At 42.1% G+C, this 13,492-nt stretch overlaps 1 protein-coding gene across 12 annotated transcripts in view; it reads left to right on the forward strand.

The window, feature by feature from the left end:
* The window catches only part of NPR2 (natriuretic peptide receptor 2), a 49,684-nt gene that overhangs the window by 18,407 nt on the left and 17,785 nt on the right, over positions 1–13,492 (forward strand). For 8 of the 12 annotated variants that reach the window (XM_082694733.1, XM_082694736.1, XM_082694741.1 and 5 more), the window contains 3 exons: positions 6,841–6,919; positions 7,452–7,592; positions 12,038–12,182. In XM_082694733.1, the coding sequence (XP_082550859.1) occupies positions 12,155–12,182 (28 nt within the window). In that variant the 5' untranslated portion in view covers positions 6,841–6,919; positions 7,452–7,592; positions 12,038–12,154. Of the gene's footprint in view, positions 1–404; positions 595–6,840; positions 6,920–7,451; positions 7,735–12,037; positions 12,183–12,628; positions 12,942–13,492 lie in introns of those variants that run through there. The other 4 variants (XM_082694743.1, XM_082694734.1, XM_082694737.1 and 1 more) reach the window with 4 other exon arrangements.

Raw genomic sequence — 13,492 nt, forward strand, 5'->3', positions numbered from 1 at the left:
GTGGGGGGGTGGACTGCCATAATCTTTCCGTGTTTTGGGTTTCTAAGGTTTCTAAAGGCCTTAATCTGGTCCTATGCAGATCCATTCTTTGACTCATCCCAGATTTTAAGGAGGGATTCAATTATGTCTTGGTCCTTTCAGCAGCCCTTTCCCCATATTACCCTGAGGATGGGGAAGTAGGAAACCCATAATGCTCCCATCTCTCTCTCTTCCCCAAACTTTTTTCTCTCCTGTGTTCTTTTGGGAGAAGAGGGAAATCAGTTCTTTCTCTGTGCTTCTCTGCATAACTCATCTGGACTCACACCAATAGCAGTTAATTTTGAATTTAGCAGATTTTGGAATCAGGGTCTCTGCTCTCCATACCAGTAAATTCATTTTTTACTTAGTTGCCACATTTAGGTTCCAGCCGGGAAAATAGAAGTCCCTCTAAGTGTTTAAACCAGAGAGAATTTCATCCTGAGAATTAGCTATAAAAGTTAAAGAAGAGTTGAGAAGCCATTCAAGAGAAGGTGAGGCAACCCAGAGATTCCCAACAGCAGGAATCTTCTGTCATCCCTAGGCCGAAGGAACAAGGGGAAGAGACCAGAGGCCAGGGTAAGTGAGAAGCTAGAAGCAGACAGCCCACCACGGGGCTGGCTCCATCCCAAGACCCTGAGATCACAACCTGGGCTGCCACCCAGGTGCCAGGTGCCCCCCTAGTTAGTATACTTCTTAAGTGTGGGTGAGGCAGGGAACTGTATGCTCACTTACCTTTGTATCTTCTGACAGCCCCTCAATAAATATTTCTTCTATTGAACTGAACTTCACAGTTACTAAACTCTTGATCATGTGTCATCGACTGGCTCCTCTTTTCGGACTTTGCAATGAAGAGATGAAAAATTGAAAACCTTTGTGCACTATTATAAAAACAAATACTCTCATTATTTAAAACATTTCACCTTCCAGAATATGACCTCAACCTGCTGGTGGTGAGGTCTAGTTCATTTTTGGGTGGTAAATGTCTCTGATAATTACCATAATAATTAACATGTATACAATGCAAGACAGTTTACAAAGTACATTTATGTTTGCTTTCCTTATAAGGGGGTTTTAGTCTGGGGATCCTGGAATCTGTTTATTTGATCCCTGCCAGGTTAGTGTAAAGCTTAGAGTCGAAAGAGAAACATTAGGGTTCTTTTCTTCTGAACCTCACATGAGGGACAACCTTCTATTCCCTTTTTGTTAGATAGTTTTGTTACTCAGTAGCCGATGAGAGAGGTTCTCAGCTGTCATTTGGCTGGAGAAGCTGGCATCGTGTTACCGCTCCATTTTTCTCTCACGGGGACCTAGCAGGTGTTTGAGGACGATGTCTGACTCATGTACTCCTGTGGAGGTCTTATAGTCATACGTATCACATTTGTTGTTTTTAGAGCCCTATTCTCATCCGACTGTCCATGTATGTACTTCTGTGTTTTAATAATCAGGCTCAGTCCTCAAGCAAGAGTCTAAATCAACCTTATGGTTTGTCTTGTTTGTTTGGCCAAGATTGCTTTATGGAAAATCAGATTGCTTTCATGACTGCATTCTTGGGCCAGAGACACCCCAAAAATCTTAGCTTTGTTTTTATCACATTATACATGAAATTATCTGAATCATGTTTGGAGAGTTTTTAAAGTACCCATTTCTTTTTTTTTTTTTTTTTAATTTTTTTTTTTTAAGATTTTATTTATTTATTTGACAGAGAGAAATCACAAGTAGATGGAGAGGCAGGCAGAGAGAGAGAGAGAGGGAAGCAGGCTCCCCGCTGAGCAGAGAGCCCGATGTGGGACTCGATCTCAGGACCCCGAGATCATGACCTGAGCCGAAGGCAGCAGCTTAACCCACTGAGCCACCCAGGCGCCCCAAAAGTACCCATTTCTTATAAAAACATTCTAGTCCTAATAAGGTCTGCTAATATCGGATTACACTTTTCCATAACACTTGATGATTTTTTTAGGTCCCAAGTCACTGGTTTTCAGAAGAAGCCTCTCAGCTCTTGTCTTAGGGCATTCGGGCTACTGTAACAAAGCACCACAGACGGAGTGGCTTATAAACAACAAATATTTATTTCTCAGTTCTGGAGGCTGGGAAGTCCAAGATCAAGGTGCCAGCAGATTCTGTGTCTGGTGAGGACCTGCTTTCTCATAGACAGTGGTCTTTTTATTGTGTCCTTACTTGGGTGAAGGAGCTTTTTGGTGTCTATTTTATAAAGGCACTAATCCCACTCATGAGGACTCACTCTCATGACCTAATCACCTGCCAAAGGCCCCACTTCCTAATACCATCACCTTGGAGGTTAGGATTTCAACATAGGAATTTGGGAGGACACAAACATTTAATCTACAGCAGCTCTGATGTCACCATTCCACTATATAATATTTTAAATATTCCTAGTGCAGCTGTGAGGAATACATCATGTGGATTTACCTATTTAAGGAAATGCCATCTTTCGTTTTGATGTCCCATTATCTTCCTTTAATATATTTAAAGTATCAAGTATGCTTTATCAATATTATATTTTTTATACCTTTTGGTTTATGGTTAATATTAATTTTCAACTAAAGTTTTTGAGTAATAATTGCACATGTTATAAAATTAAAGAAATAAAAAATAATATATAATTTAAAAAATATGTCCCTTCTTGCCCCTTAGATACTCATTTCCCTTACAGAGGCAATCGGTGTTACTGATTTCTAGTTTAACAACTAGATTTGATTTTTTAAAATTCTTAATTTTTTTTAAAAGATTTTTTATTTATTCACTTGACAGACAGAAATCACAAGTAGGCAGAGAAGCAGGTGGAGAGAGGAGGAAGCAGGCTCCCTGCGGAGCAGAGAGCCCGATGTGGGGCTTGAACCCAGGACCCTGGGATCACAACCTGAGCCGAATGCAGAGGCTTTAACCCACTGAGCCACCCAGGTGCCCCAACTATATTTTTAGGCACAATCAAATACCTGGTCCTTTTTCTGGAGTCCCTTAATTATTTGTTATATTTACTATATAGAAGGATGTATCATGGCACGATACTAAAAAATAAATTGAATAGTGTTAAGAAATCAGAATAGTTTGGATTAAATATTGCATTTAGAAAACTGGCATCTGACAGAGACTGCCTCTGGGTATTTGTGTCCCTAAATTTCTGACCTTCTAGCATTTGCTTTACCTGTATAAATACCACTCCTTCCTCCTACATATACGATCAACTGTTACCTTCGTGCTTGCTTTCTCTTAGCCTAAAATTTGTTAATCTGGGGTCCTTTGGCCCCTTTGGATGCTTTAAGAGATCCTGGATCCTTGTGCCCCTGAAATGATATGCAGCATTTTATGGGTAATATGTATAGGTGCCTTTTTTTTAATTGAGGGGAAATTATCCATGGCTTTTTAAAAAAGATTTTATTTATTTTTTAATAAATAAAACCCACTGAGTTTTATTTTATATTTATTTATTTTTATTTCATTTTAATTAATTTATTAATTGTTAACTAATGAACCAATTATTAATTAATTTTATTAATATTATTCATATATTATGCATAAATATATAAATACAAATATTTATTATATCACATATAACTATTTTATTAATATAATTAATTATAATTAATAATTAATTATAATTATTTTAATTTATTTTTATTTATGTATTCTATTTATATTTATTTATTTTAATAAATTTAACCCACTGAGCCACCCAGGCGCCCCTCTCCATGGCTTTTATCTGATGTTCTATCCATGGTCTGTGTCTGTCTTCTTTATTCTGCCTGAACCTTTTTTTCTTAAAGATTTTATTTATTTACTTATTTATTTGAGAGAGAGAGAGAGAGAGAGCTAGAGAGCACAAGTGGGGGAGAAGGAGAAATAGGCAGAGCAGGGAGCCTGACTCAGGACTCGATCCCAAGACCCTGGAATCTTGACCTGAGCCAAAGGCAGACACTTAACTGACTGAGCCACCTGGGTGCCCCATATTCTGCCTGAACTTTTAACTCCTGGTTCTTTCTGACACTCAGAAGATGACCTTCTTAGGAATGTTTAGGAATGCAGCTGAGCTGTTTATTTCATATACCCTTTCATTCATTTCAGCATATTGTAGCAGATATTGAGTTGAGTTCTTCCTTTTGCCCTGGAATTGGTGACTAGGTTCCAAAGATGTGGGACAAAGAAACACTAAGTAACACACATTCTAGAGAGAGTTGCTAGTAATTGGGGTCAGTCACTCTCTCCAGCATTTATAAAGAAGGAGCAGAACTGGCCCTGGAACCTCCAGCCACTAGCCCCACCCATTCCTCATTACCCCACCTCACTCCCAGTCTGCATAAGATGTAAGATGACTCAAGGGGGAGGGCATCATGACCCTAGCAGGGAGTGCTTTCCCCTCCTTTAGCCCCCAAACCAAGCAAGAAGCTATCAAAGAGAGTGTATAAAGGTGACTGATTTCTCATTTCCTGGTTGGACTGTTTGGACAGTGGATTTGTTCAGCTCTGCATTTATCTGAGAAGAGGAAAGGCAATTAGAAGTAGGGCAGGGAAGGGGGTTAGCAGTGGAATAACCTGTATTCCTTGTGTTCGGCTTAGCAAGGTTATTTGTGTTTCTTGTGGTCAAAGGGACCCTGAGAAGGATAGCTGGGCTTCATCTATCTTGCTGGTAGCCCATACAAGAAGCTACCTGCTGGACGGAAGTTAGGAGTGTTAAGGGAAATGGCTTGGAACAGGATTGTCTACATTAGAGAACAGCTCAGTGGAGAGTCCTCATGGGACTTTATAAAGAACTCAGACAAGCACCGTATGAGAGATCTGGCATTTTGATATCTGCCACGCAACAGGCTCTAATGGCCTGTGATCCACGGCCAGGAGTGGTTTGCAATAACTGCTTCGTTTAGTAAAGAGACGGTTACTTCATTCCTTTCTGCTCTCCTCCTGGCTCCCAACCCCTGAAGAGCTAGAACCTTCCTAGAGAACCTTCTAGAGAACTAGAAGCAGAAGAGGAGAAGCCATAGAAGGGACAATAGTCCCCTTTCTCTCTCTCTCTCTTTTTTTTTTTTTTTTTAAAGATTTTATTTATTTATTTGTCAGAGAGAGAGAGAGCACAAGCAGGCAAAGCGGCAGGCAGAGGCAGAGAGAGAAGCAGGCTCCCTGCCAAGCAAGGAGCCCGATGCGGGACTCAATCCCAGGACCCCTGAGCTGAAGGCAGAGGCTGAACCAACTGAGCCACCCAGGCATCCTAATAGTCTCCTTTCAACTTCAGGTTCCTTAAGCCGCAGGCAGCTTAAGCTTGGGTTGGAAGAGGGTAGATGAGTTCTCACTGGACCTGGGATGGGCTTTTAAACCAGTTGGATTGGATTGAGTTTTTATAGAACAGAAAGGGAACAGAGAGTTATAGAATCTGTCCATACTGGTGAGTGAGAAGGAGATATTTGTCATGGCACAGATTAAGACTGTGATAGGGGGGAGTTTATGTTTATGCCCAGCTGAGTTCAGTGCTCAACAAAGAAGTTAAATTTATTTATCACTAATTCCATCCTTGGATCCTGTCCTATCTTTCCCTGCTGTCTCAGAGGAAATAACTCATTTTCTTGTAAAGTGAATTCCTTCAACTGTCCTCTTGTTTATTCATTGATAAAACATTGATATGACATCTAAAATGTATTGCTGATGTTGAGGTACAAAGATTAAACATGGCAGAATTTTTTCCCTCATGGAATTCGTAGTCTAGCAGGGTAGGTAGAAAGTAGCTACCTACTTTAAAGACGATGTGGTAAGGGTTACAGAAAGTGGCCTGAAAGGCCTCAAAGATGAGTGGTTAGTCAGAAGGCAAGGGAAGAGAAGACATTTCAGTCTGTTGGAAAAAAGATGGGCATGGAGTAGTGTGGCTCACTTAGGGAACAACAGAGAGTTCTGTATGTTTCGAAGGCATTGTGGCTGCAGAGGAGGCAGGAAAGAAAAGCTGGCACCCAGATCCCGATGGGCTAACAAGCTTGTTCTCTATCCTGGAGGCCAGCAGTTCTTAACACCAGTGGTACTGCTCGTGGAGGGGTGTTTTGGACATTTGTGGGACATTTTTCTTTGCTATAGTGATGGGAGGTGGGTGCTAGTGTCCTGTTAGTAGTTGAAGCCACAGATGCTAGACTTCAGTGTGAGAGCAGATCCATGTAACTGAGAATATTGTTTTAAAGCAGGTATTTTCTACCTTTCTACCTCTACTTTTCTACCTTTGCTACTAGGTTATGTATTCCGCAAGAGAAGGAATTTTATCTTGTCAGTCTTTGTACTTCAACACTGGCAGTACATTTTGGTTGTCAAAAGCTCTGGATTCTGCATGATTTAGATCTCCTGAGTTCTGTATGATTCTCAAATGTTCCACCGAACATTTGTGTAGGGTATTATATACAAATAAATTTGGTCTGTTATTACTTGCCCTAACACTGGTATTTAATCTAGGTTTGTTTGTATGTTTTTTTAAATAGGATCGCTTCTGATCTCTTAAATCCTTATTTACTCGTTCTTTAAAATTAGGTGCATATATGTGAGTGCTTCCTTGAATCTTCTATCATAGTTCTGTCCAATCACTTATGTATTGAAATACCTACTATTTTACCACCAGTTACTGTCTTTTAGTTCTGTTTTCTATTACAGCTAGGACATTTTATTGGTGTTTTGAAATTATGTATATAGATAGCTTATATTATCTCTGAATTTCATTTTAAGTTAGTAAGTTGCTGTTATTTAAAATATTTATTAGCAGAAGGGAGACTAACATCTTGATAGGATCAAGAGTCACTATGTAGCCATTGATTTTCAAAGTGTTGCTTTATTTTATCTTTTAAAGTAAAGTCATGCCCAACGTGGGACTTGAACTTATGACCCTGAGATCAAGAGTTGCATGCTCTTCAGACGGAGCCAGCCAGGTACTCCTCATAGTGTTATTTTGAGCCACAGACCTTTAACTTTTTTGCTCCTGAGCTCCCTAAAATAATAATAACCCTCTTACACAATTTTAAGTTGAAATCTCACATTTATAATCCGAGCTTTATGTATTGTTAATAGGAGATGGAAAACATTGATTATTTTTACAAGTTGGAATGAACTGAGGATTGACTATAATTGTAACAGATATCTCATGGCAATTCAATAAAGTAGACTTTTAGCTATTTTATAAAGCACACTAAATACTAAATAAGTTATTTACCTGTTTACCTGTGTTTTTTATTTAATGAATTTTTTCATGACCTGCAGAACTTTCCAGTTACATTTTTTTGGTTGACTTGTTTTAAGTTAAGTTACTGGGGTATAATTTATATATAGTAAAATCCAATTATTTTAGTGTATTTCAGTTACTTTTAGGGCAAAATATATCACTAATGTATCCTTCTTTGGCTAATGAACTCCAGCCTGGGCTAAACATGCCTTTTTTTTTTTTTTTTTTTTTTTTTTTGACAGGGAGAGAGACACAAGCAGGGGGAGTTGGAGAGGGAGAAGCAGGCTTCCCACTGAGCAGAGAGCCCGATGAGGGGCTCAAACCCAGGACCCTGGGATCATGACCTGAGCCGAAGGCAGATGCTTAACGACTGACCCACCCAGGTGCCCCTGGAGAGAAAGTCTTAAGCAAACTCTGCACTGAGTGTGGAGCCCAACGCAGGGCTTGATCTCAAGACTCTGACTGAGATCATGAACTGAGCTGAAACCAAGAGTTGGACACTTTAACCAACTGCACCACCCAGGCGCACCTAAACCTGCCATTTCCAATGCTGTTTTACCTTTTACAGAATTATGTGTAGGGTGGGGAAAAGGCAGGAAGCCTATCAATTTAAGGCACCTTGATTCATCTTTCACAGTTTTCCTGGATCAATGTCTTCTTTATATATCCCTTTGCTTGGTATCCCAGCAGTTTTGACTCCCTAGAACAACTCCTCATCCTTAGCTTTGGCATGAGTGAGGGACATGGCTTTCTTTCTTAAAGCAGGAGGTCTGTGCAAGCACAAGGTTGTTCTTTGGCAGTTCATTTAGGAAAGAGTAAATATGGAAGGCAAGGATCTGGAAGTGGATTCCTTGAAACCATCTTACATACATACATTTTGGATAATTGGTGCTCCCCACATGTGAAGGGGAGAGGTCCAGAGGCCTGGGGGCTCTGTGTGGAGAGCCACGAAGGGCAGGGGGCATGGGCATCTTGGCCTGCCACTGCTATTGCTTCTGGAACAGCTGGGCTTCATTTCTGTTTTACATTTAAATTTGTGGTTTGAAGGAAGGGTTTTGATACCAAAAATAACAGCTTGAAAAACACATCTTCCATGGGGAACCATTTAAGGATTTTGAGCAGGGAAGTGACATACTTGGGTTTTTGTTTCGAAAGGTCACTTTGGCATCGGAGCACATCGTGGAGGATGACTTGGAGGGAGGTGAGACTGGAGCCCCAGAGAGTTGTCACAGATGCTGTTGAAACAGTCCTAAAGGAGAATTGGACCAGCTGACGACTCTGGGCTCCATCCCAGAGTGGATGGAGCAGGGGCTTCAGGGTTTGCAGACCCCCAGCTCCTTCTCACATTTACATTTTTCACCTGGCCTTTACCTGTGAGACCCCCCCCCCCACCTTAGCATAGTCTTTGCCTTCTTCCTCTTCATCCTACGGCTCTAGTCTGCCACCAAGTCCTGTTGTTTCTTCCTTCCTATTATAGCATATTTGTTTTTCTCTCTCCACTACTATTCCATCACCCTAGATCAGGCACTTAGTAGTTCATGCTTGGATTTCTCCAGGAGCCTCAGAATGGTCTTCCTGCTTTTAGTCTGTCTGCCAACCAATTCTACAAGGCCACAGATAGCTACTCTTTTGGTTTTCATAACATATTGTAGCCATGCGAAAAGAGCACAGTTTTGTCAGATCCTGTTTCAGATTTCTCCTCCTCTTCCCATTCTTTGGCTTCTCTAGGAAATTCTAAGTAGAGCAAAAAGATTTAGAGAGTGATTAATACATTTCCATTCTCTAGAAGCTGTTGTGGTCATGTTTCCTTTGCCACTGCTTTTTTTTTTTTTTTTTTTTTTTTAAGATTCATTTATTCATGAGAGAGAGAGAGAGTGAGTGGAGGAAAAGAGGGAGAGGGAGTGAGACTGTAAAGCAGACTCCCCACAGAGCACGGAGCCCTACACAGGGCTCCATCCCAGGACTCTGAGATCTGGACCTGAGCTGAACCAAGGGTTGGATGGTGACCGAGCCACCCAGGCACCCCTCCTTTACTTATTTTTATGTGACATATTTGTGGGGCAGGGAACATATGTCTCTTTTTCTCAGGGAAAGATTTTGTAGACATTAGACTTTTAAGTGGAGTGGAGAAAGAAATGTAGCACAGAATATTATATCTGAAGCTTTATGTTATCCAGTGTTCCCAGTGGGAGCTAAGTAATTACTGGGGTTGGTAATAATGCTGAAGGATGGTATTAGGAACATAGGGAAGCAGTATATGTGTCTGGGAAAACATGTCCCGCGTGGAAGAACATAGAGGTGCAGGTCCAGGCTTTAATGGAGCAGATGGGTAAAAAATAGGGTTCACCTGGGGCATGATCTGTTGTGAAGATAAACACACAGCTGCTCCTCCTGACGTTCTTAAACTCAAGAATCCTTAGAAAAACCATCCATGTGACATGTCTTTTCACAAAACTCATGTTTCTGGCCCTCAGAGTATGGTACCAGTTCAATTTTCAGCATACATATCTAGACAGGTAAGTTAGAAGCTGGGATCTGATTTCTGATTTGAAAGTACTTTATTTAAAAAAACAATTATTTATTTATTTTTAAAGATTTTTATTTATTTGATGGACAGAGATCACAAGTAGGCAGAGAAGCAGTCAGAGAGGAAGGGAAGCAGGCTCCCTGCTGAGCAGAGAGCCGATGCGGGGCTCCATCCAAGGACCCTGGGATCATGACCTGAGCCGAAGGCAGAGACTTTAACCCATGGAACCACCCATGCACCCTTGAAAGCACTTTAAATTCAAAATCTTTTTAACTTATAAAATAAAATGATGTGTGAATACAAAGTAAAAACCCTTGACCCTTTAAACGATAATAGCAGCTCTTGAAAGATAATGAATATTATGAGAAGGTGAACTGGACCCAAGGCCTGAAGCCATTTTGTGAACTGCTGTATAGAGCATGAGGGGAGTAAGGAGGTGTAGAGGAGTGGGCTACATGAGTGATAATGGAGTTTGACCTGTTTTCAGGATTCTCTTCCCTCACTGGGGCTAAAAGAAGCAATGTAGAATTTTTGTAAACTCTCTCTTTGCCTTCAATATGTTTCACTGTGTTTCTCTTTTTACGCTGCCTCCTCCTCTCCCTTTATTGAAATGCTGCTTCGAAATATATCTTTTCTCCTTTATTTTATTCTGCTTTCCATGGCTGTTCTCTGCCCTCTGTTGGCAGGTTCCTTTAGACCTGTCCGTGTTGTGTGTAGGAGAAAATTCACATATAGTTAAAGGCCTTTTCTGCATATTAGGTCAGTCAAGCAGAGAGAAGACTTTAAGGTGTGTGGTTTCTGTTTTTCATTTTGTTTTGTTTTGTTTTTGTTCTTGTTTTCCTGGAACCCTTCAAGTCTGGAGACATGGTCTGGAGGTGTGGTCTGGTGTGGAGCAAACCTCACGGTCCAGAGTTAGCTGTGAAATCAGGTAATTTCTAACATTGTTCAGTACCGAACTGGGAGTCAGTTTGGGGCCTCAGGGCCTGCCATGGAGAGGATTAGCATGAGACTAGATCCCATGGTGGCCCCAGAACTCAGCAAGGGTTTTGAGCTTCCTTTGGCCTGAGTGTGATGAGGTAGGATTTTTTTTTTTTTTTTCTGCTGTGGAACTGGGCACTTTGGAAACCAAGCAGCTTTTAGCAGCTAGCTGATTTGATGCTTGGCAGTTTGGTAGTAGATGAGAAAAGAGGTGTTTGGGCTGGGCCCTATTCTAGAAGAAATTATAGGTGGTGTCTGCGAAGTAGTGGGAGGCCATACCAACCTTATGGAGAGAAAGGTGAAGCCTGGCTGGGTGCTGGTCAGGCTAGCAGGGTCTTTAGATTGCTTGGGTTTTCTATGAATTACAATGAGGTCACCAAATACAGTCAAAATCTTTTTGTCCACATCAATGAGAACAGTGATCACTTAGATAATGGGAATAAATAGACAACCAAAGTTCTCATTTACATAGTATTTTCAGCCTCTCCTCAAAAATGAAAAAACAATTAAAAACCTTTCACAGGGTGGTAATAAGAAATTTGATTAAGCAATTAACTTTTATTTCCCTGCCCTTTCCCACTTTCTAGTATTAGTGGGAAGGAAAGGGACAAGATGATTGAAAGTTTAATCCATAACATAATTAAGAGTTGTTCTTAATGTTCAGAATAATGACATATCATGTACTTGAACTTGTGTGGGAGTCTGGGCAACAGTGGTGTTCATCCTCACTAGGGTCTGCAGGTGTTCCAGAGAGACTTGTCTCTGTCTTTGGTGGTCTTTTATCCTAAAAACATGGCTTCGTACAGTAAGTTCATGAGTTAGCACAGTATCTGTACAGAGCCCCACCTTGAGAATATCTAAATGGAGTTTTACCTGGATTCCTGTCTCTGCTATTAGAAGGCCATGTAGGATTGGAGGAGGAGTGGTTTCCTTTTCTGGGACTTAGTTTTCTGTTATTTTTTTATTTTTTATTTTTAGTAGGCACTATGGCCATCCTGGGGCTTGAACTCACAATTCCAGGATCAAGAGTCACATGCTCTACCAACTGAGCCAACCTGGGCTCCTGGTTTTCAGAAATAAGGTTATTGAACAATATATTTATAAGGCTCCTCTTAGCCATGAAATTTAGTGATTCTGGCAGAGATTGTGTCATTATAGATTTGCTTTTTTTATTAAACTGCATATTATTGCTTAAAACGTATCATTTGGTTGATGTGATCTGAAGTTAGAACAATGTTTTTTTCAGGTTGTCCCATCACCCTTTTGACTGTTTTGTCCTTCTCTTCCTTGCTCAGATAGGACAAAATTCCTTTTTATTCACAGTGTTGGGAGCTAGAATTGGAGTTGTCATCCCTCTGTGTTAAAGAAGTCCTAAAGCTTCCATTTCTACTGCACTTGGGCAAGTTGTTGCTGGGGCCTTGCCCTTGGTTTCTGCACTCCATGGATTCCAACTACACACTCATCCAAGGTAAGGGCTACATTATTCAGCTTTTCTTGTACTCATCCCTACAGCTTATGCAAGTCAGCCAGTGTTCAATTAAAGAAATATCACACCTAAGAATAAAATGTCATTGTTCTTAATTTCCCCCTCAAAACCACTAGGTGTCGCCTTCATCTCGGAGAAACTAGGCCCCTCCTCTCCCCCTACACACCTACACCCCTCCCTTTACTCTTGGAGCTCTCAGCTTCTTGGCACTGTGATTTCTGGAGAAGAGGCTTGAACGGGGGAGACAAGCTGTGGCTCTCAGAGAGGGGAAGAAAATGGATTTATATACTTCTCCTTTATGACAATTTGAGAGACACTCCCCAAGGTCCCATAGCAGTTCCTCCCAGCAACCATGATATCATCCCTCATAAGCTGTTCTTGGGATCAGATTGGCATGCCAGATATAGGGTATCTGGGGAGAGCCTTCTAGGTTGGTGGCTTGGGAGCAGGGTGGAGCCCAAGGGGGATACAATGGGCTTCCACTGTTGGTGGGGAATGTTTTGCTTAGTCAGTCTGTGAGCTGTTATCAGGTGCAAGCCTGGGCTGTGCAGGGAGACAAAAGAGGAGTGGCCGTTCTGGGGCTGGGTCCCTAGAGCAGATGGTGTGGTAGAGGCCTAGTGGGCTACAACGGGCCTCTGAGGACATGGGAGACGACAGAAGGGAGCATGGGGAGGGAAGAGGGAGGTCGGAGGGTTGAGTTCTATGGAAGGAGACCCACCCAAGGGCTTTGTAAGGACTCAGGTAAAAATCAGCCATCAGAGTCCATTGGTCCTGGAGGCACCATCTGCCAGGTAGCAGGCATGTGTCTTCATGGTGAAGGAGTGAGAGGTTCCTGGCAATGGGAAGGGTGCTATGGTTTACTAGGCGGAGGACTAGTAAGGATACCAAATATTTGGGGATTTCTGACTGCTTTCTGGATACTAGACTGTTGGAGGGACTCAGGGGAGTTGAGAGGGTACCCTAAGAACAGCGGGGTACACGTGTGGGGAGAAGAGAAGTTCTGAGCTTGTGGCACCGTGCAAGATGAGGAGAGAGTGGCGGAGTGGGCCGGGGGCTTGGGGGAGACAGGGGTAGGCCCTTAAAGTGAGAGGACGCCCAGGAACCTCGCCGGCCTAAGAAGCCCTTGTGTGGAGCCCCCGAGTTGTCACTGGGTGGGTAGGAGATCTGGGTTGTCCCTGGGCGTCAGGGAAGGGGGTGGGGGGAGACAGCAGGCGCCGGAGGGTGGGGCCGGAGGGGGAGGAGGAGGGGCCGCGGGGGAGGGGGCGGGGAAGGCGCGGGGCGGGGGCGGGCGG

The sequence above is a fragment of the Mustela nivalis genome (genome assembly GCF_964662115.1).
Source record: "Mustela nivalis genome assembly, chromosome: 13".
Classification (NCBI taxonomy): Eukaryota; Metazoa; Chordata; class Mammalia; order Carnivora; family Mustelidae; genus Mustela; species Mustela nivalis.